Source organism: Podarcis raffonei, chromosome 14, assembly GCF_027172205.1.
Source record: "Podarcis raffonei isolate rPodRaf1 chromosome 14, rPodRaf1.pri, whole genome shotgun sequence".
Taxonomy (NCBI): Eukaryota; Metazoa; Chordata; class Lepidosauria; order Squamata; family Lacertidae; genus Podarcis; species Podarcis raffonei.
This window is the reverse complement of record NC_070615.1, coordinates 15,620,352-15,647,570: the sequence shown is the minus strand read 5'-3', so window position 1 is coordinate 15,647,570 and position 27,219 is coordinate 15,620,352. Positions and strand designations below refer to the sequence as shown.

General features: G+C 42.5%; 1 protein-coding gene across 2 annotated transcripts in view; it reads right to left on the bottom strand.

Annotated features, from left to right (window-relative positions):
- The window catches only part of ADAMTSL3 (ADAMTS like 3), a 274,771-nt gene that overhangs the window by 201,803 nt on the left and 45,749 nt on the right, over positions 1-27,219 (bottom strand). For both annotated transcript variants that reach the window (XR_008327567.1, XM_053365546.1), the window contains exon 2: positions 21,613-21,732. Coding sequence is in view for 1 of the 2 variants with exons in the window: in XM_053365546.1 (XP_053221521.1) it covers positions 21,613-21,732 (120 nt within the window). In the remaining variant the exon portion in view is untranslated. The remainder of the gene's footprint in view (positions 1-21,612; positions 21,733-27,219) is intronic.

Here is a 27,219-nt window from a genome sequence, read left to right as displayed (position 1 = left end):
CATCTACCCCCACTTCAATCTATCTGTGTAGGTAATCTTCAGGTAGTCCCTTTCAGCTACAGGCTTTCACCTTGCAGTGAGTCATCTGGAGAGACCGGGGAATTATGTCAGAATGTTGTTTATTGATAGCTCAGCTTTTAATACTATCCTCCCGGACATTCTTATTAAAAAGCTGGTGGATCTGGACCTTTCTTCTACCATCTGTGACTGGATTAAAGACTTTTTGAGGGATCAGACACAAACAGTGAGGACTGGGCCTGTTACATCTACCTTCCTGAAGCTTAGCACTGGCACCCCACAGGGATGTGTGCTAAATCCCTACCTGTACTCATTGTACACATATGACTGCATATTATCTGATCCATCCAAAGTAAGTATTAAGTTTGCAAATGATACTACCATAATGGGCCTAATTGCAGGCGGAGATGAAACAGTGTACAGGGGGGAGGTTCAAAAAGTATCTACATGGTGCGTAGAGAATAACTTGCACCTAACTATTAGTAAGACAAAGGAGATGGTGTTGGACTTCTGGAGGAAGAGAGGGGAACCTGCCCCGTTATATATTGGGGGGGGGCTGTGTGGAGAGAGTCTCCTCCTTTAAATTCCTGGGAGTTTACCTTAGTGAGGACCTCACTTGGAAAATCAACATAACTCAGGTGGTCAGAAAGGCCCAACAGAGACTCCATTTCCTCAGGGTCTTTTGAAAGAATAATGTTACACAACAATTGATGAACTCCTTTAACGGTCCTTTCATATTGTATCAGAGTGTGGTATGCTGGCTTGACAGCCACAGACAGAAAGTCTCTACAGAGGGTGGTGAATACAGCACATGATATCATGGGCTGTCCCTTGAGTCCACTAGATGACATCGCAAGGGTTCATTGCCTTAGGAGAGAGAGAGAGAAATTCTCAGGGATGACTCACACCCCGGCCACCACCTCTTTAATCTTCTACCTCGGGCAGGAGATATAGAAGTATAATCAGCAGTACCAACAGGCTAAAAAATAGCTTCTATCCGTGGGCTGTTAGGCTGCTAAATGGAAAATAACATAGCGCAATTGACTTGTGAGGTGGTGTGTTGTTCGATAAGCACACAGAGTGGAATGATATTGAGTGTTTGGGTGGGGGGGGGAGGGAGGCTCATTTAATTTCATTGTATACAGGTTGTACAATGACAATAAAGGTATTATTATTATTATTATTATTATTATTATTATTATTAAACTGTTTTTGTGACTGTGGCATGCAATTTACTCCCCAGAGGCGCTTGTCTGGTACCTTCTCTGCAATCTTTCCAGTACCAGGCAATGATTTTTACTATTTTTTATTTGAACAGGGCTTTTAACTGTTTCCAATGAGATTGTTTTAATACTGAATATAAGTGGAACATGTCAGCATGCAATGCATAACTGTATCTCTTCTGGTAGACCAAGAGCAATACCTTCAAAGGGAAAAAAACAGGCATCTGAGGAGCAAACACAGTAAATAATTTCAAAGCAAGTCCTTTTTAAAAGATTATTCCCATCAAATTGAGCAGAATGATGGAGGGAGGGAAATCCCAGACATATCTTAAAGTTTCTCAGGATAAGATAAGAGGTTGGATCTACTACAAATATGACTTCACTGTCTCTTTTAAAGTTTCAAATCAATAAGGGATGAAATCTATATGGAAGCAAAAAAGATGAACTAGCCAAATGGGAAGAGAAGCTTCTGCAAATTATATTTTGGACACCTCAGCAGGTCTGTGTTCATAGCATATATACTGTCACTGCTGTCTTTCCCTCTGCTGTAGGCCGGCTGCTTGAATACCAAACTTATTAAACTATAACTCTGAATTCATCCACAATATATAACATTCCAGATGTCGTACCAGCTGGGAACAGACCCTTAGGCCATCTTTGCCTGATCTCTTAGTCACTTTCCAGCTTTGGCCAGGCAGCCATCCAAAAATGTGAGGGAAAGTGTTAAAAACAGATGTCAGAATTAATGGTGTCTTTTTTCTGAGTGGTAGGAAATACAGAAAACTTACACCCTACACTTAATACTTCTTTTTTAAACTATGAACTATGTTGTCAACAAAATGTTGGTTTTAAATTAAATCATAGCATGGTAAACCTAATTCATCTGTTGCTTTCCTAACAGGTTATGTGTCCATCAACTTGGATACACATTTCTGAATTAAATAAAACCACACTGGGTGCTTTTGATATTTTCTGAAAACTACTACTGGGTGCTTTTGATTCACTGAGTTTTCAAAACATATATATTTTTCATGGCTCTTAGCTACCATTTTTTTACGGTATCATTCTAAACTAGAAGGACTCAATATTACATCTGCTTGGAAATAATAAACTTGCCTAAGTATCTTTTACTATACTTGATGAGGGGAAAACAGATACAATGCTCCCAATCACATAAGGTGGTGAATAATATTGTATGTCAGCTGATTCCAAGCAAAGCAGAAGCAAGACAAAGGGCTTTAATGAGATATGCAATCGCATAACCACAATATGCAATCGCTGGCTACACTCCCTGTGCTGCCATTGACAGACTTTCTGTTCCTCATTCTAACAGGAAGGGAAATGCTAACAAAAAGTGTTCCTCTTACAAGGTACCATCCCCATCCTTCGTCAAGTCTTTGTTTTGCCATCTTCAAAAGGTGCATTTTAGTGGGCTTAACTGAAGTCGGGGCTTTGATGTGGGCGAACTTTGGGGGCTGCAATGCATCAACTGAGCTAAAGCAACAAAGTTTGACTAAAGATTAGCTCCAAATTAGGAACACAGAAAGCTGCCCATATTGGGAACATAGGAAGTGGCCAAAGGTTCCCCATCGCTGATTTATTCCATTGGAATGTTGGTTCATTCTGGCGAGCCACAGCTGAAAACAGAATCCTGGATTAGGAAGAAAAAAAAACCCTCTTAGTGTGATACTGCAGGGTGCGCATATTCTCTTGAATAGGCATGGGGAAAGAGAGTAGAAAATGTAATCACATCCAAGTCCCTTTTAAAAGATGCAACGAGCTCGTTTAGGTTATTTGAGCTGGGGGTAGCGGCAGGAGTGTGTGTGCTGTCCTAGTGCCCTGCTTGCTGCATTTAACTGGCTGCACTTGGTAATAGAATATTAGGCTGGATGGACTAAATCTGGGGTGGGGAACCTCAGGCCTAGGTACTGAATGAATGTGACTCTCCGGAACCTCAGGTCCAGGTACTGAATGTCACTCTCTTGAACCTCAGGTCTAGGTACTGAATTTGACTCTCCGGAACCTCAGGTCCAGGTACTGAATGTCACTCTCCTGAACCTCAGGTCTAGGTACTGAATTTGACTCTCCTGAACCTCAGGTCTAGGTACTGAATTTGACTCTCCTGAACCTCAGGCCTAGGTACTGAATGTCACTCTCCTAAACCTCAGGTCTAGGTACTGAATTTGACTCTCCTGAACCTCAGGTCTAGGTACTGAATTTGACTCTCCTGAACCTCAGGTCTAGGTACTGAATTTGACTCTCCTGAACCTCAGGTCTAGGTACTGAATTTGACTCTCCTGAACCTCAGGTCTAGGTACTGAATTTGACTCTCCTGAACCTCAGGCCTAGGTACTGAATGTCACTCTCCTAAACCTCAGGTCTAGGTACTGAATTTGACTCTCCTGAACCTCAGGTCTAGGTACTGAATTTGACTCTCCTGAACCTCAGATCTAGGTACTGAATTTGACTCTCCTGAACCTCAGGCCTAGGTACTGAATTTGACTCTCCTGAACCTCAGGCCTAGGTACTGAATGTCACTCTCCTGAACCTCAGGCCTAGGTACTGAATGTCACTCTCCTGGCCTCTCTTATCTGGGCCTTGAGATTCGTCCCAGGCCACAACTGCTCCCCAGCCAAACCCAACAATGGTCCTGCTGTACGGAGGTAAGCATTTGCATTCATTGTCCTGCCCACTTGCATCTGGTCCTGCCCACCACTGGCATGTGTCCGAAGAGCAAGCAGCTCCTGGGCTGAAAAAGGCTCCCCAACCCTGGACTAGATGGAGGAAAGTCACAAACTGAGTGCAGCGTAGAGGTGAATTCTGAGCTCCAAACATGACCCTCCCACTCAATTCCCCTTCCATTCATTTACCTCAAAGCCATAAAATTCCACCCAGGATTTAATCCTGCTCAGTTCTAGGGCTGGGCGATATATCGTCCCAAACCGGCTTGAAGTCCATATTGCGATATCGTTTTTGACCTGGCAATTTAACATGCATCATGATGTGGGCTGGGTGATATATTGTCCAAAAACAGGCCTCATGTCCGTATCATGATATTCGTTTCATGAATTTTGACCTGGAAATATATTGCGAATCCTGATGTGTGTGCTATGCAAAAGTCACAATGTGGGGAAAACCATGAAGCCAGCTAAAGCCTCTACATAGCTATATCCTTATTTCAGACATTGTTATGTATCAGTATATCACGATGTTTAGCTGGTGGTATATCGTGATGTTGAAAACCAGATACTGCCCAGCCCTACTCAGCTCTGTACAAAACAATCTTCATTCAATTAATTTACCTCCAAGGACTAATTTTCCATTTGGTGTCCTTAAAGAGTGGGGGAGAAGAATCCCTATCATCTCTCTAGCCAGTAGTGGGAAAACCTATGATCCTTTGGACCTCTGGACATTGCTAAACTACATTTCCCATCATCCCTGGCCATGGAGTCCAGAAACACCTGGAGGACTAAAGGTTCTCCATGCCTGGAACAAATGTTTAATAACTATTATCAAAAAAAATAAGCATGTGACAAATATGAGAAGGTCTGCTTAATTGGGATTGAGTTAACAAAGAGACCTTATAGTCGCAAGAGGCAGAAGATCAAGTCTAAATAGGGAAGAGTTCGTCCTTCATAAAACAAAAGTTTCAAATGTTTTCAATTTTCTGAAGTCCATATGGCCGCCTGTAAACACAGATTGACCTTAATGTGTGCTTGCCTGCAGCAAAGGAAAATCAAATTAGCTAGCTATAAAGGAAGAGGTGGTTTTAGCTTACTAATTTGTTGTAAGAAATCCAATACCGTATCACAAGAGTTAGCAATGCGGCCATTTACCATCGGATCCAAACTGCCCTTTAAGTAATACCCAAAGAATCTTAATCAGATTCCAAAGTTCCAAGGACTTTGATATTTTCTGGCTGTTGCACCAGTTCCTCAAGTAATTGAATCACATGCGTAATCTTAAGATTTATTCTACATTCAAGAGGTCTCTGCTAAACCCTACTATTGCAACTTCTTCAAGAATAGTTCCATGTCATTCAGCCTTTTGAGCACTTGCACCCCAGAATTTCACCTTAACAACTCATAAAACCTGGGACCTTAGCGAAGTCAGCCAAGAATTCCCTTACTGGTACACCAACCTGGTTGGGCCAAAGGATGGTATATATATATATATATATATATATATATATATATATATAGTTGTGTGTCCTTGTTTCTCAATTTGATCCTTTTACGTGGTTTCGTATGTTTTGTGGTATTTTATGCATTGTGATTTGCCGTTATTTTATTGATTATAGTTTAGCAATTCTCTACTGTAATTAAGGGTAAAACTGTTTAATTATCATTTCCGAATATTTAATTTTACTATTATATTCTAATGGATTATTGAATATTGCTTTATTTAATACAAGTTGTTTATTTTAAAGTTATGTGTTTATCGTGACTTTTTTGTATTGGATCAGATTGCTATTAGGTGTGTGATCTTTGCTGCCTATTTTGTTGTTTATTCAGCTTGTAAACTGCCTTGTGTATAGTAATACAGAATGGCGGAAGACAAATTAAAAGTGAAATGAAATGAAATGGAACTACAGGATGACCACCCATACCAGCCTGTAAGCTTGGTTACCACAGTAGACCAGAGTACATCAAGGGGTACTTCCAGATTTCAACCAAAGCTCCTAGGTCAAATTTGGTTATTGGTTACTTTTGAACAGCTACACCAGGGATGGGTAACCAGTGGCCGCCAGATGTTGTTGCACAACTGCTCTCCAGTAACAGCTGGTGAGATGAAGCAGAGCTACCCTCCCAACACAGATAGATGCCCTAGTGGAGGCAATCTGGTACCCACCCAATCTCACCGCCCTCCTAACTTTCCCCAGTTCCAGGTAAGCTACAGCAACATCTGTGTCAGGAGGGTTGTGTTGTTGTTGTTTAGTCGTTTAGTCGTGGCCAACTCTTTGTGACCCCATGGACCAGAGCATGCCAGGCACTCCTGTCTTCCACTGCCTCCCGCAGTTTGGTCAAACTCATGCTGGTAGCTTCGAGAACACTGTCCAACCATCTCGTCCTCTGTCGTCCCCTTCTCCTTGTGACCTCCATCTTTCCCAACATCAGGGTCTTTTCCAGGGAGTCTTCTCTTCTCATGAGGTGGCCAAAGTATTGGAGCCTCAGCTTCAGGATCTGTCCTTCCAGTGAGCACTCAGGGCTGATTGCCTTCAGAATGGATAGGTTTGATCTTCTTGCAGTCCATGGGACTCTCAAGAGTCTCCTCCGGTAGCTCTGTCCTAACACACAGTTGCTACTACTGCTGTCATGCCTGGTCATTGGTCATGCTGGCTGTCACTGATGGGGAACTGGGGGACCAGAAACACCTGGAGGTTTCTCAACTCTGGACTAGAGGAATCTGCTCCTGCTGCTGGCTACACACAGTTGTTTTTATTTATTTAACGATGTGCATCCAGTGCTTTGTCGTAGGGAAACCTCTAAGAGGTATACAAGGAATATTAAAGTTATCAATAAAAACAATTTAAAATATTTTAACAGATGTTCAAACTGACAGACTTATCCAAGATGGTGAAACGGACATGTTTAACCGGGGAAAAGTCATTGTGAACATTTGTTAAACACCAGAAACCTCCCAAAGGTTCATTTTTTGCAAGAAAATGAAAAAAGAAATAATGATATCTGGATTTGAGGATCGAAGATAATGTTTGCTTATAGAAAGTGGCTTTGTTGGGTGTTATATTGGATTGGACAAAGTCAATATTATTTTTTATATAGTGGACAGATGAAGAAGCGGAAGTGCTTTACTTTCTGAATCTTATTTTTCCTCTTTCTCTTTTAACCTCTTTTCTACCCTTTTTTCATTTATTTCTTTGTCTTTCTTTATTTCTCCACTCTCCCTTTTTGAGTGTTTTTATTGTATCTAGATAAAAGTCTTGGTTTGGGGGTTTTTTAAGGGAAAAGATATGAAGTTTTGCATTTTTCTCTATAAACCTTAATAAAATAATAATAATAATAATATTTTTAAGATACTTGAAATTAACACTAAAAGAGGTTGAAACATGTCAACATTTATGTATCTGGATAGGCTTGCCTAAATAAAACTTGTTTTAAGTGGGTGCCCAAAATGGTGCATAGATATCAACAGGCAGGAAGTTCCGAAGTTTAAGTACTAAACTTAAAAGAACCACACTAAAAGAACCACTTGCATGTGTGGAATGAGTATTATGTGGCGCCTGTAGCAGCGCTAGTTCCACAAATCAAGGAAGTCGTGTGAGCACATATGGAGTTAAGGCCCATTCTCATGTCATCACCCTGGTCTGGATCTCTCATAGAAGAGGCACACAAAGAAGGGCCTCAGATGATGAACTCAGAGTTTATATGGGGAGAGGCAGTCCTTGAAGTATTGCAGTCCTGAGCCGTTTAAGGCTTTATATGTCAAAACCAGCACACTGAATTTTATCCAATTTTTTAATTCTACAGCTGGATTAGAAATTGCATTTGTGCATGCTTTTATATTTTTATTTTTAAATTGCTTCAGGGTGCATTATAGAAAGCAGTTATCAAATGAAATTAATTGTTTTAAAACCTAGATTTGCCTCAATCCTGAATAAACTGGGGGAATAAAAGGGCCTCGTTTTTAGGGTCTTTCTGGGAATTTCCCACAACAAATGCACAATATGTAAAAGACAAAGATTCCTGAAACCATGGGTGACCAGATCCTGGAGTATGTGACGGATGCATGCTTAAGAATGCCTGCCTGCCCCTCTGCATTTTACGCATTTGCTAGAGAGGAAACACTGGGGAAACCACAGCAAAATGCAATTACCAGGTGAAGTGTGAAGTGGCTTTTGGTCTGTTTTCATCTCGAGGAACATATAAGAACCCTGTCAGTTTAGATAAATGTCCTGCAAATTTAGTTGGTAAAGGGAATATACAAATCCTTTGTGTAGAAGTAACTCTTCTGATGTTTCAGTTTGTTTTGGCTCTGGAGAAAGATAGACTCCATCACGCTATGAATGATTCTTCTCATGTAGTCTCATCACTGCACAAGGCAATCTTTTCTCTTCCCCTGCTACCAGAGTTGTGTGAATGGCCATGTGGAAGAAATTCCTAACGCTTGTTCTGAGCCCCCTAGTACCCTTCCTGTCCTAAGAGCGGAGAGTAAATTTATGGCACATGTTACACGCCATAATGAACCCTCTAAACACGAAAGCTAAACGGAGTCTCATTCAATTTGTATCTGCCACAAACTGGGGCTGAAGGGAAAATACTTCTCTATGCTGCATTCTTTCACAATTCTGCTTAAATTAGTTAAGCAAACACAAGATGTCGTTGATTAATGCATAATGAGTTACTGATGGAACTAATTCATTATTAAACTGTTCTGCCTTTCCACAACTTCTCGGTATTGGTTGGACTAAACTACTAGCAGGGTCTTAGGAAAGGCACGTTAAATATTGAGAGTGACAGGGCACAGTAAGCTGAATAATGTTACGTAAGCACTTGGTACCACGAAATGAAGAACATGAGAAGAGCAAAGGCCCATATAAGAAGTTCACAATGGGACATGAACACAATAGCCCTCCCCCACTGATGTTCTGTGATGTTTGACTGGAAATCAAAGGCATGCTGCCACTAATCCTAGAGTAGCCATTAATAACTATCCTTCATGAATTTGTCAAAATCAGCGAAGAAGAAGAAGAAGAAGAAGAAGAAGAAGAAGAAGAAGAAGAGGAGGAGGAAGAAGAAGAAGAAATTTTGATGTGTCAAGGCAAGTCACAATGCAGGAGGGAAAAGTTGCAAATGTTATTCAGTTGAGAGGCAAAGTAAATCATATAACAAAAATGCACAAGGGGATTTTTATATTCTGGAGCCCTTCAAAGGGACCCCTGACCATTAGGTCCAGTCGTGACCGACTCTGGGGTTGCGGCGCTCATCTCGCTTTATTGGCCGTGGGAGCCGGCGTACAACTTCCGGGTCATGTGGCCAGCATGACTAAGCCGCTTCTGGCAAACCAGAGCAGCGCACGGAAATGCCGTTTACCTTCCCGCCGGAGCGGTACCTATTTATCTACTTGTACTTTGACGTGCTTTCAAACTGCTAGGTTGGCAGGAGCAGGGACCAAGCAACGGGAGCTCACCCCGTTGCGGGAATTCGAGCCGCTGACCTTCTGATCGGCAAGTCCTAGGCTCTGTGGTTTAACCCACAGCACCACCCGCGTCCCTTCAAAACTGATGCTAAATTCCTGAATGAAGATGTATAAGATGGCCCTTATCTGAGCCCAGACTGCTGCTTCATGGCTGGTCTAGTGTCCAACCTGGCTGTTGTCAGGTGAGAGGCTGGTTAAGCCAAAACAGTTCTAGGTGTTACTCTTTGTATGTGAGGTCAGTACATAATGGCTTGGACCACTTGTGGGATCTCCTTCTCTGTAGTGCAGGCATGGCCAAACTTGGCCCTCCAGCTGTTTGGGGACTACAATTCCCATCATCCCTGACCACTGGTCCTGTTAGCTAGGGAAGATGGGAGTTGTAGTCTCAAAACAGCTGGAGGGCCAAGTTTGGCCATGCTTGCTATAGTGGCTCCCGTTTGTGGAATGCTCTCCTCAGGGAGGTTTGCCTGACACCTTCATTATATATTTTTAGGCGACAGGCAGAAAATGTTCCTCTTCAAGCAGGCCTTTGGCTGATTAATATTCTACAGCCTTTTAAGTGTGTCTGTAGGAAGGGGGTATTGTTTTGTTGTTTTAATTATTTACTTGTTTTTATTCTGTAATTTCTTCTGTGAACCGCCCTGAGATCTTATGGTGAAGAGTGGTGTGGATGTGGGTGTCTGGATGTGTCTATAATAATCCGTTAAAAGGGTTGTTGGAAGAGGAAATGGTTTCAACTGGCATCAAAAAGTCTGTAAAGAGGTCATCTGTCTTATATGTAGCCCAGGCACCAGAAAAATATCAGGCCCTCACGTTTCCTCAATTTGTATGGCATTGGGACAAACCCAGGTTAAAATCAAACTGTTCTGCTGCCATCACGACTTGCTTGAGCCTTATGTTGAGTCAGTGAAAATTTTCATCACAGGAAGAGCTTAAATGCATTCAATACTGCTTATTTATTTATTTGTTTTTCAAAATTATTTGTATACCAAGGCAGTCTGCAGATCAACAAAATTTAACAATATACAGTGGTACCGGGGTTTACATACGCTTCAGGTTACAGACTCTGCTAACCCAGAAATAGTGCTTCAGGTTAAGAACTTTACTTCAGGATGAGAACAGAAATTGTGCTCCGATGGCGCGGCGGCAGCAGGAGACCCCATTAGCTAAAGTGGTGCTTCAGGTTAAGAACAGTTTCAGGTTAAGAACAGACCTCCAGAACGAATTAAGTTCTTAACCCGAGGTATCACTGTAATCCAATATAAGCCATATAAGACAATACAAGCAGCAAAAACTCACTACCCAGTACTGATTACCAAAGTGTACCTAAGTTGCACTGCAGCTAAGTGGTTAACAGAAACCCAGCCAATTGGGAAGCCCAAAGAAAAGTTGCAAAATAACAACAGCAACCCCACCTCCACTTTCGAACCGAGGCCACTCATTGTGCTTGATTTATGCCATATCTGCCTATGACATAAGATTGACTTGTAAGCACAAGCAAGAATTTCCTGGCCTCCTTCCTCCAACAGCACAGCCACAAATCAAACACACATTGCAGCTGATTAAGGAACTAATTTCTTCTGACCGTTTGTTCATATTGTTTAACTTTTTTTCATGCTGCAAAGCAGCTTATTTGTTCAATCTTTTATAACAGCTTTCAGAGACAGGAAGAATGAACATTAATTTTTAAAAACAAAAATAAAACAAAACCCCAAAACACTGCTTTGCGTTTATATCTAAGGATATGAGCCAGGTTAAAACTAGCAGACTAGCTGACCAGCAGCCTAGTGGCGGCTCAGGATCACTTGATCAATAAGCGGGGTAAAAGGTAAAGGTAAAGGGATCCCTGACCATTAGGTCCAGTTGTGGCCGACTTTGGGGTTGTGGTGCTCATTTCACTTTATTGGCCGAGGGAGCCGGTGTACAACTTCCAGGTCATGTGGCCAGCATGACTAAGCCGCTTCTGGCGAACCAGAGCAGCGCACGGAAATGCCGTTTACCTTCCCGCCGGAGCGGTACCTATTTATCTACTTGCAGTTTGATGTGCTTTTGAACTGCTAGGTTGGCAGGAGCAGGGACCGAGCAATGGGAGCTCACCCCATTGCGGGGATTCGAACCGCTGACCTTCCGAACAGCAAGTCCTAGGCTCTGTGGTTTAACCCACAGTGCCACCCGCGTCCCTAAATAAGCGGGGTATACATCATTAAATAAGTATTAAAATTATTAAGACGCAACATATGGCTGGATCATCGCCATAGGAACCATTTCAGCCTACAAAATGAAACATTTACACAGCAGGCTTATCTGTATTTACTTTGAAGTAACTCCCATCATGGTATTTAGTGCTTACTGCATTTAAGTTGCAGTCCTACAGATGCTTAGGTAAAGGTAAAGGAACCCCTGACCATTAAGTCCAGTCGGGGACGACTCTGGGGTTGTGGCGCTAATCTGCTTTACTGGCTGAGGGAGCCAGCATTTGTCCACAGACAGATTCCAGGTCATGTGGCCAACATGATTAAGCAGCTTCTGGCGAACCAGAGCAGCGCATGGAAACGCTGTTTACCTTCCCACCGGAGCGGTACATATTTATCTACTTGCACTTTGACGTGCTTTCGAACTGCTAGGTTGGCAGGAGCTGGGACCGAGCAACGGGAGCTCTCCCCGTCGTGGGGATTCGAACCACCAACCTTCTGATCAACAAGCCCTAGGCTCTGTGGTTTAGACCACAGTGCCACCCGCGTCCCAGATGCCTTCATGGAAATAAATCCAGGTGAAGAAACAGGGCTTCCAAATAGGCTTAACTACGATAGGACCTATATGTGATATTACTAAATATATTCAATCTGATCTTTTATCAAGCAACATAATGAGCCAAGTAAATTTTCAAAAAATAAAATAATATCAGTGTGCCAATACTGTTATAGATTGGGGGTGCAATCTAGATGTCATCTTCAGGATCTTATCCAAGCCTTTGATTTTAGATCTGCAAAAGGGAATTATTCAGGAAAATGGTCTGTTAAAAAAACGGTAAAACCAGTCTTTTTGTTAAGTTAATGGCTCTAGCCAGGTCCATTAAGTATTTCTTTGCATGACTAATGAATGGTTTGTGTGACTAATGACTGGTTGCTCTACCAATGAGCTACAGCCCAGTTGCCTTCAGCCAACTAGCAAATATTTCGTGCCCTGCAAAGCAATGGGAACTTTTCTAATTAAAAATCGAAGGATACAGAGTTCAGGCCCACGTGCTTTTTAAAATCTCACTCTAAGCCATCAACAAGGGTTCCTTGGTGATAATTGTTCCAAATCAACATTCACAATCCTTTACACAAAAGCTAACTTGTGCTTCATCTTCCCAGGCAACCATTCTGATCAGTGTTGAAAAGCATCAAGCTAACAGCGAAAATCAAATGGTTTGCAAAACTCAAGCTGCGTATAGCATGCTTGAAAGTGGGGCTCTAATTCCAGTTTGTAAATAAGTCACTTGCTTGGACATCTGGGGCAGGTAATAATCTGTTCTAAGCAACTAAAGAGAAAAAGCTTCCCCTGCCACTATCATTTTCACACTATCAAGCTGCCACAAGTAACAGAAATTACTTAAGCAAAGGTAGTTTTGAAAAGAAAAGAAAGTCTGTGTGATAGCAACTTCTGTGGATTTATTCAACAGTTCCAGTAGGCATTGCATAGGTAAGCACATTTAATGACATATATTTTTACAGGAGTCACCTGGAGGGTTTTTTGTGACTAATAAACGAAATAAGAAAGAAGATGGAAATGTTTCACTGCCAAAAATCGCTTGCCTTTAAAGTAATTTCCAGTAAAGTGGGTTGAGGCATACTTAAAAATGATAAACACCATGAAATTTTCTGTGGCTCCTCACCTAGTTGAGATGCTGTTTCCCTTCAAAGATTTTATCTTTATCCTCAACCAAGTAGATCTTAGCCAGGAAACAGGATGAAAGAGATGCTCTGCCCAGGTCTTACCAAACATGCTCTGCACTAATGTCCTTGTTGGTGGTCTGTCATCTGGAATGATTTTATTACTTGGAAGCGGTACTTTTGAGTGTCAAGAAAACTAGAGGATATATGTTTTCCTGTTCTACTAATATTTGGAAAAAATAACTGTTTTCTTCAGGCAACCAGAGGGACAAGAGCAAAAATTAAAAGAGGATGTAGAAAAGAAATAAAAGGATTAGCTATTTTTATGGTAAAGCTCAGTTAGTATATTCAGCTGTTTGAGGGGGGGACCCAAGCATAAACCCCCTTCCCCAAAATCATTTGGGGTAAGAGGGAAGGTATTTTGTTTCTGGCACCGAGTGTCTAAAAGTCAAAGTACTTCAACACTACAGAAGAATAACTTACGCAACAAGTAAGATATGATCTCTAGCAATTCAGTCGAATTTTATTGATATGTATAATGTGCATGCACGCACACACAATGCCGTGAGTGTAGGTAGACACACACAAGCCGAATGTGAGATTCATGGTTAATGCAAGTTCAACAAAGAATGTACATAAATGCCAAAAACGATGCAGCCACAAAAATTGTAAATAATGTGCACAAAAACTTATTGTGTGCATGGGGTTTTTGCACCAGATAGCAAATGGCCGAGGCTCAACCAGTAAGGTTTTCAGCTGAGTGGGGATTTAAACTCGGATCTCCTTAACTTGTTGTGTTTAATATTATTGCACAAGGATTACACTAGACTGGTGTCTAACTGTACAATGGTACCTTGGGTTACAAACACTTCAGGTTACAGACTCTGCCAACCCGGAAGTAGTACATTAGGTTAAGAACTTTACCTCAGGATGAGAACATAAATCGCACGGCGGTGGCCAGTGGCAGACGGAGGCCCCATTAGCTAAAGCGGTACCTCAGATTAAGAACAGTTTTAGGTTAAGAACAGACCTCTGGAACAAATTAAGTTCGTAACCAGAGGTACCACTGTATTCCTACTATGAAACAGGCCCTACAGAGATACTGCCTTGGCAAATCACTATTACTTCCCCCACCCAGTTATTTGATAATATATGAGCGTGTAGAACTGCAAACCTTTCCATCTGCATGTAGTTCCTTAATACCTACAAGACAGCGTAAAACGGTTTTTATACAGCCTTGCTTAAAACCATAAGCACACTCTTGCCAGACCAAAGGAGTGCGTAATGAACTATGAGAGGAGAACATGAATCCATATGCAACACTGCTACAACAGAACAGAGCACAAGCTGTTCCTATTAATATTTTACTTGTCTCCCATTTCACACTAACAGTAAGTCTTTTAGGGTAGCAAATGCTTTCTGAAAGGTGTGGAAGTAGTGGCATTATTCTAAACAGGTTACATACCAACTCAGGAATGGAAGTCCAGGTTACATTATGTAGAAGCCTTCCCCTTTTCTTAAGCAAAATTGCCATCTTGAAAAAATTATTTAAAATTATAAAATAAAGGAAGTGAATGTTGAGTTGCAGAAATGGCAATATTGAAATGAGAGCGAGGGGGAAACTGCGCAGAAAAGGACAGTTTGCAAAGTCCCTTTTCTGTGAAACTGGGAGTGGGGCGAGCAATTGCTGACTCACTCAAATGCTGGCTTTGCAAATAATGTATTTTATGGCTCTGATTTCGCCCCAGACTGAAAATGAAAGAAATCTTTTTTCAACACCTTCACAGGCATTATTGGCCAATGGATCGTGCTCTTTATCTCCTTTCAGCACTGACATGTGCTTTGCGGTTTCCAAAGCATGTTTGATTAAATGGGGCTTTACTGCCTCCTCATCCAAATATCTCTCCGTTCAGTTAAACTCTTTTGATCAAAAAGCAACCACTTTTCCTTTTAACAAGACTGTCATAAACGTGGCCCGTATTGCAGCTGCGTTTTACTGCTTGACATATTATTACTTTCCCAGGTGTCTAGAACAGGGTACATGTCATCTGAATCAGAAAGCCCTAGGGTAAACCCAAGCAAGAAGTACTTTGCTTTTATAACTCAACAGCATCTCCAAAAGCATGAGCAGACGTTCCAACATGCTCAAAGATTCTAAGTGCTCCCTTTCTCCCCAACTGCTATTAATAATAATTAATAAGAAGTAGTAGGTTCCATTTACCCTTATGGGTTACTGCTCCTGTCTCCCTCCTAGATTCGTGGCATGCATGATCCCAGCTGATCAGGTGTCATGGAAAGAACAGGGCAATGTCATGGTGCCATGCTGCCAATCAGATTTGGCTACAGAACGACATCACTGCAGGCACACTAGTTAATTGAGTGTAAGGGCAATGTATTCACATGAGAGATACCAGCCAATCACTCACTACTGTAAAGTGGATGACAGCACCACATTATGTGGAGAAGCAGATTTGGCTATGGCATCACTAAAGGCAAATATACACAATTAATACAGTGTGAGTGGGGTAAATCAGCCTCATATAACCAAAATGCTTAACTCCAATTAATGCATGAAGGGGTTAAGAGCACAGAGGAAGCTGTCCTGACAAGTTTAGCTAGGTCACACTCCCTCACCTTGGAAGGAAGGTTTACCAAACTCATTTTTCTTCTTTTCTTCCCTTTCCACCATGTGAACCCAACCAGGAAGGATGTCTAGGCTGCCTGCTCCAAGCTCAGACCACGCATTTTAAGCAAACAGTCTTTGTGTTTCTATACAAAAAATTTGTAAACATTTACCAATTTTGAAACTAAGTCTTTTCTTGCAGCTGTATGGAAAAGGAAATGAATCTTACATTTGAAAAGTTTGTAATCAAACCATTTTTAACTTACACAAAGTGCGGTCTATTTCTATTCTAACAGTGGGGAACTTTGTAAGCGACTTAAAGGTAAAGGGACCCCTGACCGTTAGGTCAAGTCGCAGACGACTCTGGGGTTGCGGTGCTCATCTCGCTTTATTGGCCGAGGGAGCCGGCGTACAGCTTCTGGGTCATGTGGCCAGCATGACTAAGCCGCTTCTGGTGAACCAGAGAAGCGCACGGAAACGCCGTTTACCTTCCCGCCGGAGTGGTACCTATTTATCTTTTTTTTTTTAGAAGATATTTATTAAGATTTTTTAAAAAATATTACAAAAAATAAAAAAGAGAAAAAACAGATAAATAACAAAAATACAGAATAAAGAAAATTTAAAAACACATAAATTTTCAATTGCTTATTTTCCTTTAACTTGTTTCCCGGACCTCCTCATACCTCCCTTTTTTGTATTCCACCACAAATTGTTAGTTCAGCAAATCCTTACCATTATATTATTACCTATTTATAATCCTTTTTTTCATATTCTCTTAAAGCATTACAGCTGGAAACCACTTAATTTCAATCCAACATCATTCTAACATTCATTGATTTTACAATATTTCTGTAGATAGTCTTTAAATTTCTTCCAGTCTTCTTCCACCGACTCTTCTCCCTGGTCTTGGATTCTGCCAGTCATTTCTGCCAATCCCATATAGTCCATCACCTTCATCTGCCATTCTTCCAAAGTGGGTAAATCTTGTGTCTTCCAATACTTTGCAATAAGTATTCTTGCTGCTGTTGTAGCGTACATAAAAAAAAGTTCTGTCCTTCTTTGGCACCAATTGGCCGACAATGCCCAGAAGAAAGGCCTCTGGTTTCTTCAGAAAGGTATATTTAAATACCTTTTTCATTTCATTATAGATCATTTCCCAGAAAGCCTTAATTCTTGGGCACGTCCACCAAAGGTGAAAGAATGTACCTTCAGTTTCTTTGCATTTCCAACATTTATTATCGGGCAAATGATATATTTTTGCAAGCTTGACTGGGGTCATGTACCACCTGTATTTCATTTTCATAATATTCTCTCTACTTGCAGTTTGATGTGCTTTCGAACTGCTAGGTTGGCAGGATGTAAGCGACATAGAAGGGGCTATTTTGAAGGTCTAATGGCTTTACTTTGCTGCATATTTCGTGATTTTAAATCTCTGCTGGGGTTCTCTCACCAAAGAGTACTTCCCCAAAAGCTGGATCTTGGCATCCAGGGAATTCTCCTTTTATTCTTTAAATACCAAAAAAATACAAAAACCAACATAAATGCCAACAGTGTACACAAGAGAGGTCAATAAAATCAATAGGCAACACTACACACACACAGACACACACTACTAAATGGAGAGCTTTCACCTTAGCCCTGATTAGAAACTGGACAGCCTTGTTTCTGCCCTTGAAGATTTTGGAACTAGCTAGCAATCCAATACCATATAACCACCCTCTCAACACCACATACCGTATTTTTCCATGTACAGTGGTACCTCGGGTTAAGTACTTAATTCGTTCCGGAGGTCTGTTCTTAACCTGAAACTGTTCTTAACCTGAAGCACCACTTTAGCTAATGGGGCCTCCTGCTGCTGCCGCGCCGCCAGAGCACAATTTCTGTTCTCATCACAAAGCAAAGTTCTTAAGCTGAGGTAATATTTCTGGGTTAGCGGAGTCTGTAACCTGAAGCGTATGTAACCTGAAGCATATGTAACCTGAGGTACCACTGCATAACACGACCCCATGTATAAGACGATCCCTATTTTTGGGAGCCCTCAACAGTTATTGAGCTTCTTTTGTAAGTTCGCTGAGCTGCTCAGCAGCTTTTCGACGATCCCCCACTCTGACTGACAGAAGCGGTGCTGTAATACACCGCACCAAATACTCTTCCTAAGCCGGGAAGAGAGGGGAAGTAGCCTCCTCTCCAACATTTCCCTGCTACTGCTGCAGCATCAGCTCTCGCTTACTCAGCATATTAACCAGTGCATAAGACGACCCTTGGGACGTGGGTGGCACTGTGGGTTAAACCACAGAGCCTAGGGCTTGCCGATCAGAAGGTCGGCGGCTCGAATCCCCGCAACAGGGTGAGCTCCCATTGCTCGGTCCCTGCTCCTGCCAACCTAGCAGTTCAAAAGCACGAAGTGCAAGTAGATAGATAGGTACCACTCCGGCGGGAAGGTAAACGGCGTTTCCGTGCACTGCTCTGGTTCGCCAGAAGCGGCTTAGTCATGCTGGCCACATGACCTGGAAGCTGTATGCTGGCTCCCTCGGCCAATAAAGCGAGATGAGCGCCGCAACCCCAGAGTCGGTCACGACTGGACCTAATGGTCAGGGGTCCCTTTACCTTTACCTAAGACGACCCTCAATTTATCACCAAAAAAATCAGAAGAAGTAGTCTTATACACGGAAAAATACGGTAAGGAGTGAAGAGTGGTCTCCCAACAAAAGAATTTCCAGAAGCCAAGATGCTGTGTGATCAGAAATGGTGCTGGTGTGAGAGACAAACCATCCTCTTTCACATTGTTCAATAAATCTCTGCATTATTCAGATTGCACTAGCACTGTGCTTTAAGTACCCATGAATGCAGTTCTGATTGTTTTGATGTGGAGTTCAATGGGATTCTGGGACACATTGTGTTATGAGTAAATTTCCACAGCAGGCCACACACTTCCTAGGTTTACTTTAGATCGTCTGCCAAGATTAACAGGGTCCCTTTCATGTTGCTTTCTTTGCCATTATATCTATTCCACATTTAGTGTAATGTATCTATGGCTTCTGGAGTACGCACTGCTGGTTTAATTATAAGAAACATGGTTTGTTATTTTCCAGACTCCCTGCTTCATCCATTACTACCCTCTCTTTACAATTTAACTTTTTTAACGTTCTACTTCAACAAGCTCAACGTAAACAAAAACTGTGAAAGTGTAAAATGAAAATCTGTTCATTTCATATATAAATTTATCCAGTAAAAACGAGCAATTCTCTATTAAGGAAACCACATTTAGTCAAAATGCTACATAAAAAAAAACAGAACACAAGAATTAGCTTACCATCTGCTATGGGCTGCACCTTGCGGAAGGTGTTTCAAGAAATTCCTTTTCAGAAAAGGCAATTGGCTTTTTAAACCAGGCATCAATACAGCTCCTTGCTACACATACTTCATTTTTTTTAATAGATTTTTTATTAAAAATTTAAACAAAACATATTATCTTAAAACGTATCATCCTTAATCCCCCCCCCATTTTCCCCCTTCCCCTCCCTCCCATAAAACAACCCACCCTCCCCACCCCACCCCAACTTCCCTCAGTTCCAGTCTCTGGTTTCTCCATGAATGCTATTCTCTGCATGTTACAGATTTGTATAGATCCTTAATTTGTCTAGCTGTTTGTTATCAATACAAAGTTTGTGATTGTTTATTCAAAACCTGCCAAGGAGTCCAATTCACTTTGTTGCGTCTTTAAGTACTTTGTAAAAGGTTCCCATTCATCTTTAAAGTCACAGTTATCCTTGTCCCGTAGTTTATGTGTCAGTTTTGCAAATTCTGCATAGTCCATCAGTTTCTCTTGCCATACTTCTTTCGTCAGAGTTTCCTCAGTCTTCCATCCTTGTGCTATTAAGACTCTCGCCGCCGTTGTCACATACATGAAGATGTTTTTCAGCTTCTTTGGCAGGTGTTTCCCTACAAGCTACACATACTTCAAATTGAATTATGAACGCAATCAGATTTGGCCTTCCCAAGATGCTAAACAGGCAAGTGCCAGAAAAGTTGAATGATCTATGGCAAGGTCGTCTTGGTACCAAGGGTGGGGAAATCCAAACAGTACCCCCTTTGCACAAAGTACAATTCAGAAGATGCTCTAGGGCACAAGCCACATTGCTGTGTGTTAGAGGTATCGGTTGGTTGCTAGAGAGCAATCAGGCAATATGCTTCAATAGTCTGTTTTAAAGGTTTCTTATCGGTGATAAAAACCTTTGGAATGCAGAGCGCCTCTATTCCGTGTCTTGCTCATTCACTGGCAGAATCTGAGAGTGGGCAGTCCTTCAACCTTCCCCAGCAGAGTAGTTTCTTGGCGCCCAGTCTGTGCCTCCCCTCTCTGCGCGGAAGCCTACTGCGTAAGGAAGGCGTGGGTAACAGAGGAACCTCTCTCCTCTCCGCTTTGCTCAGGCAAGGTGTCCTGGCACCACCTCGCCCCCTCCGAGCCCTGCATCTCCTCTCCACTAGAGGCGTGGCTACCTTCCTCCGCTGAGGAAGTACTGCTTCCCACGATATTTGGGGGCTCTCTGTAATCCACCCGGCTTTTCCCCTCTCGTCCCTGAGCCGATGGCAGTTCCCTGACACTGTGCTTCTTGCACTCATTGCAAGAGAACTTGCACTAGTAAATGTCATAATAGCTTTTGCACATGTAATTGTGTCCCAAACCTGCCAGCTGAGACGATCTTGTTAGGTGGTAGGACTACCTCTGACTATGATGCAATTTCCCCTTCTATAGTTGTCTATTAAACTGTTGTGCAACATTATGGCCAAACCTTAGTTAGACACTACACGAACTAGCTTTGGTTCCAAAATCCAATTTGTTTGCTGACAGGCAGGAAGAGTATCATAGCACATGAGGGAAGGAGGAACATGCATACAAATGGCACATTTAGGAGCACTAAACCATGGTTTGGCACTATTCCTGACCCAATTCTACATACCTTTTTGCGTCTCCTGCTTTCCCCTGTATCTTTTCTATTAGCAAAGCTATTTGTACAAATACTTTTCTATATATATTTCGCATTATAACATCTTTGTTTTGCATTAGTTTTTATAACTTTTGGCTTTTGCAATGTTGCTCTTGGTGCCATTTTTATTTTTTATTTTTTCGTCAAAGAATGAAGCCCACAAGTAAAACTAAATACTGCATTTTTTCTGTGTATAAGACTATATTTTCCCCCAATTTTTTAAAGTTTAAAATTGGGGGTCATCTTATGCACAGAATGTTGCAATTATTTATTTCTTATTTTGGGGCTCAAAAAACAGGGGTCGTCTTATAATTAGACAGCAGTCAATTCAACACAGAGATGGCAATCTAAGATACTTCTCCGTCCATAAAACGAAACAATTATATGACATGCCAATGCTGCTACTTTAGAACTTGTGTATCTGAAGATGTTTCAGCCAGTCGACGGTACTTCTAAGGCAGATGGAACATACTGCTTAAGTTTACTTGTTTCTGCACCATGCTTCAATATAGGCTGAAACAGATGACAGAACTACTGAATTGTGTTCTTAGTACAAAGAACACAATGTCTTATACACGGAAAATGCGGTAATATTAAAACTGCTGTTTGTCCCTTTATAAATACTGCACCAGACATTAAGATAACAGGCCTGCTTTGAGAGCACACATGCCCCATTGTTCCCTTGGAAAGATTAAAAAGAACTCCATAATTTTCATATTCAGCAGACAAACCTGATCGTCGTAGCGGTAGGTGAGGAACTGTTCTCCTGTGGTGTCTTCCAAGAAGCTTCCTTGTGGTGATAATGCAAACTCAGGCAAGAAGTATGCACCTTGGGACTGTTCTGCTCTCGTCTGTAAAAGATTAGATGAGATTGTATTACGGCTGGTGAAAAAGAAAATCCCAACACATTCAGAAGCATGAGTACCCATCTGCAAGACCTGCTATGCCGTGTGACCAGGGGGGAGGCTCTGCAGCAGGGGCAGCAGCCCACTGGGGCTGATGGGGTGAAGGACAAGGCAGGGCAGCTTACAACAGGAGGAGCTAGGAAAAGGTGGGGCCAGAGGTCGCGCTAGACTAAAGGTAAAGGGACCCCTGACCATTAGGTCCAGTTGTAGCCGACTCTGGGGTTGCGGCGCTCATCTCGCTTTATTGGCCAAGGGAGCCAGCGTACAGCTTCCAAGTCATGTGGCCAGCATGACTAAGCCGCTTCTGGCGAACCAGAGCAGCGCACGGAAACGCTGTTTACCTTCCCGCCAGAGTGGTACCTATTTATCTACTTGCACTTTGACGTGCTTTTGAACTGCCAGGTTGGCAGGAGCAGGGACCGAGCAACGGGAGTTCACCCCGTCGCGAGGATTCGAACCGCCGACCTTCTGATCGGCAAGTCCTAGGCTCTGTGGTTTAACCCACAGCGCCACCCGCGTCCCTCGCGGTAGACTAGAGCACGCTTAATTCAGAGACACACACTTGGCACGCAGAGAAAGGCGTACATGGAGCATAAATGGTGGTGGAGAGAGAAAGAGCAAGGCTAGATGCTGGGAGGAGGAAGAGGGAGGTGACAGGAGAGAAATAGCAAGGAGGGAGGAGGAAATGGTCAAAGATTTAGTTGTGGCGCAATGGGTCAGTGCATCTGGTGGTGGTTCGAAGGTTGGGGGTTCGAGCCCACCCAGGGACGGCTGTGGGCAGGGTTCCTTCCAACTCTACAATTCTATTATTGGGATTGGAAAAAGCCATGCTAAGGGCTGGGACAGAGCAAAAACAGAGGGCATGAAGGGTAGAAAGGGGAAGAGCAAGGGAGGTAAAGAATTTTCTGTGCTGTACTGCGATTAAAGGAACCCTTTGCTTCCCATGAGATCAGGATAAATGCTCAAGAAATAGGTCTTCTGGAAGAGCCCAGGTCTTCAACTTAGCACAGTGGTCCCGGGGTGAAAAATAGGAATTGTATTCTCCTATTACAAAGCCTGTGGGAATACTTGCATAACATTCTGAATAAATCCTCATATTAGCCCTTACATGAATGCTTCCTGAGAGAAGCGTTGGCTTCCAAGCTTGCAACACTAGGATAGGTAAGTACTGTACAATACTGTCAATAAAAGTATAAATATATGAAGGAAATGATTTAGGAACAAATGGTGCAATTTTTAATGATTTGCATAATGCTGCTGTTACGCTATGCAGGCACAGTCCTGATCAGGACCACAGTGTGGGTGAGAGGAGGAAGAAATGTAAACATTTGTCCTCAACATGGTTCTGATCCAGATTAAACCCTCCCTCACACTGCGGTCTTATTCCAGATTTCACCCCACCCCCACCAGCCGCAATAAATCTCAGCAAATAACTGTATAACATTGGAACCCAATATGAGATTGAGACAATTAATAACTGCTTGCATCCTCTCTATCATTAACCCATATTTAAAATATTCAAGACCTTATAGACCATTACAGATTTATTACAAACTATGCTAGTGCTTTAAAGCAGAGAAGCGGAACACTATAAATGATAAAATAATGTCACTGACATCAAGTTGAGAAAAGTTATTAATTGCTGGGCAAAACAGCAGCCTATGGATGCAAACGACCCTGATCCCATTGAAGCCAATGTGGCAGAACTCCCGTTTGTTTTAATAGCTCTGGATTGCACTCAGTTACAGCAATCTGAATTCAGTCCAGAAGTATGGAAAATTTCAACCCAAGAGGTTAACTGTTAGAATGGAAAGAGTTTTGCAATCTTTACTGGCCTGGATATTAAGCACCCAATAAAATATGGGAAGAGAGAGCAAAAATTAAATTTTATAACAGCAGCAGCCTACTAAACACTACTGAGACTGAAATATCGTTTGGAGCAAGTGCAAAAGCATAGCATAGCATTCAACAAACATTCGCAAAGAGCAGCCTTTCCAACCTGGTATCCTCCAGATGTCATTGGACTAAAGCTCCCATCAGCCTTAGCCAGCAAGGGGTGATGGGAGTTGTAGTCCAACAATATCCAGAGGATACCAAGCCAGGGAAGGGTATCCAGGCACACTTATTTTATCCCTTTCTTTCTTTCTGATTCATAGTACAATGGTACCTTGGTTTAGGAACAGCTTAGTTTATGAACAACTTGGATTAAGAACGCTGCAAACCCGGAAGTAGGTGTTTTGGTTTTTGAACTTTGCCTTGGAATAAGAACATGTTTCGTTTCCTGTTGAGTGTGTTCCATTTGTAAATTGAGTCCCCCGCTGCTGTGGGAAAGCATGCCTTGGTTTAAGAATGCTTTGGTTTAAGAACGGACTTGCAGAATGGATTAAGTTTGTAAACCAAGGTACCACTGTATATTTTTCTCTTTGCAGAATTTTCAGGATTCTTTACAAGGGTTTGAAATTGTGATGGATACTGTCCTTGACATATCCTTGTCAGTAGGCAATAACCATTTATTATATTTTTCATCTGATGGCACAGCACCAATTAGACAGCAGTCAATTCAACACAGAGATGGCAATCTAAGATACTTCTGCGTCCATAAAACGAAACAATTATATGACATGCCAATGCTGCTACTTTAGAACTTGTGTATCTGAAGATGTTTCAGCCAGTCGACAGTACTTCTAAGGCAGATGGAACATACTGCTTAAGTTTACTCATTTCTGCACCATGCTTCAATATACAGTGGTGCCTCACAAGACGAAAAGAATCCGTTCCGCGAGTCTCTTCGTCTTGCGGTTTTTTTCGTCTTGCGAAGCAAGCCCATTAGCGGCTTAGCGGATTAGCGCTATTAGCGGGCTTAGCAGATCAGCTGATAAGCGGCTTAGCGGCTTAGCGGATCAGCTGATAAGCGGCTTAGCGGCTTAGCGGATCAACTGTTAAGCGGCTTAGCGATCAGCTGTTAAGCGGCTTAGAGGATCAGCTGTTAAGTGGCTTAGCGGCTTAGCGGATCAGCTGATAAGCGGCTTAGCGGCTTGGGAAAAGGAAAAAAACCCCACAGGAACTCGCAAGACATTTTCGTCTTGCGAAGCAAGCCCATAGGAAATTTGTTTTGCGAAGCACCTCCAAAACGGAAAACCCTTTCGTCTAGCGGGTTTTCCGTCTTGCGAGGCATTCGTCTTGCGGGGCACCACTGTAGGCTGAAACAGATGACAGAACTACTGAATTGTGTTCTTAGTACAAACTTCCACAGAGCACCTGATAGTATGAGAAAACAGAAAAAAGATGGGCATTGATACAGACACTGGGAATTAGGGAATAGAGAAGGTTAGAAGGAAAGAAGACAAATAGCAGTGTTGAAAGACAAAACCGCAATGAAGCAACCAGTAGAGTTCCTTGAGGAGCAATCCTGGGGCCCTTCTTATACTTTGGTAGCGACCTAAGGAGTGGAAACAGGGATCTACACATAAAATTTACTAATGTGGAATCACAATGGAGTCATATACTGCCAAATCCAACTGTGAAGGATGGGCTGCAATAAAGAGAAACAAATTGAAATGGAAATAAGGAGGCCACACTCTAGGGGCAGAACAGAATTTAGGTTTTTGGATGAGTGAGCTAGGGAGGCTTGCAGACTCAATTGCACTGGGCCCACAGGTCGTCGTCCGCCCCCCCCCCGCAACTAATCGACTGCGGTTCCCAAATTTTTGTACCACCGCCCCTGTGGTTACATAAACTCCTCCCCAGTGCCCCCTACCCTATAAATAGCATTATTCAGAATGGTGGTTTGCACAAACCATGAAGGAAGAAAATAACGCAATAAAAATTCAAGAGAGTGCACATTTATTCAGAACACATTTTAAACAATTAATCAATTCAACTAAATTGATGAACTTGATCCACTGATACTAGCTTTTCAAGTTGTTTACACTTCCAGCGCCCCCCCCCCAATGTTCGCCCCTTGCTTCTTTGCATCCCCCCCCTAGGTAATCCCCCCTAGGGGTGCTACCACACACTTTAGGAACCACTGATCTATATACAGGCATTCCCCCACTTAGGCAGAGGTCACGTTCTGGGCATCTGCGCATGTAAGTGAAATTTCGTAAAGTAGGGAGCACGCCACTTGAACAAGGAAGGTGCAGGATGAGGAGGGAGAGGGAGGGAGGGAGGGAGGGAGGGACTCAAGTACACGGCTAGGGCTGCTGCCCAACTTCACCTTGTTAGGAGATGGATTTTCGCCTCTCCCACTGGTCAGTGCAGCTAGTGGCGCCTATCCTCTAGGGTGCCAAGAGCTGTTTTAGGACCCAGCGGCACAGCAGACAGATGCCGATCCCATATGTTCCGGTCCCTTCCCCCTGCCTATCTCTATCGACATAAGACAATATCACTTAGGCAACTATCTTCAAAACAAACAATAAATGTCCATAAAAATGGCAAAAGGAGTTTCTTTCCAAAATAGGTTTTATCATACTTAAACAACTGCAAATGCAGTAAATAAAGAGTGCACTTGTAAATATATCAGTGGCTCAGTGCTCATTTCTTCCCTTTCCAAATTAGATGTTATCTTGAAGAATTGCAAACGCAATAATAAAGAGTCCACCTGTGATATACCAGTGGTTCAGTGCTCGGACATCGTTATGGTAATCAGACGTTTTGTCGCCAAAGGGTGTAGTCATCGAGCTTTGCAGTAAATAATATACAAGAGAAGACAGTATGTAAGCGAGTTACAGAAGGGGTATGCCTGTCCCCAACTGCATGTTTCCATCTGGAGGAGCATAGAAAGAGGACGATGTCCTTCATTTTGTTAATGGGTGTGTGGGTGTACGCACGCCCCACAGTGCCAGGAGTGGGGATCTGAGCCACAGATAGGAGCAGCCAATCAATATTTATTTCCCTGTGCCACATGTATATGTGCTCATGCATTGGGGGGAGGGGGAGTGCCTGTACAGTGGTACCTCGGGTTAAGAAATTAATTCATTCCGGAGGTCCGTTCTTAACCTGAAACGTTCTTAACCTGAGGTACCACTTTAGCTAATGGGGCCTCCCACTGCTGCTGCTGCACCGCCGTCATGCGATTTCTGTTCTCATCCTGAAGCAAAGTTCTTAACCCAAGGTACTATATCTGGGTTAGCGGAGTCTGTAACCTGAAGCATCTGTAACCCGAGGTACCACTGTACTAGGAAAATGTCTGACGTCAGCTGCTTCCTTATAACATAGACCCACTGCATGTTTTTAATAATAAAAAATAAGTTTACCAAGTTGGTACCTGCATAGCCCTGCCCGCTCCCCACAAAGGATTTGTGGGTACACTGCAGAGCAGTATAAAAACAGCAAGACTTTGGGAATGGCAGCTGGAGGTGGGATCCAAAAGTAGCAGAATTATTTCTTCGGCTGTTCTGTGTTCAGCACTTACTAAGCCCATCCCCAGGCCAG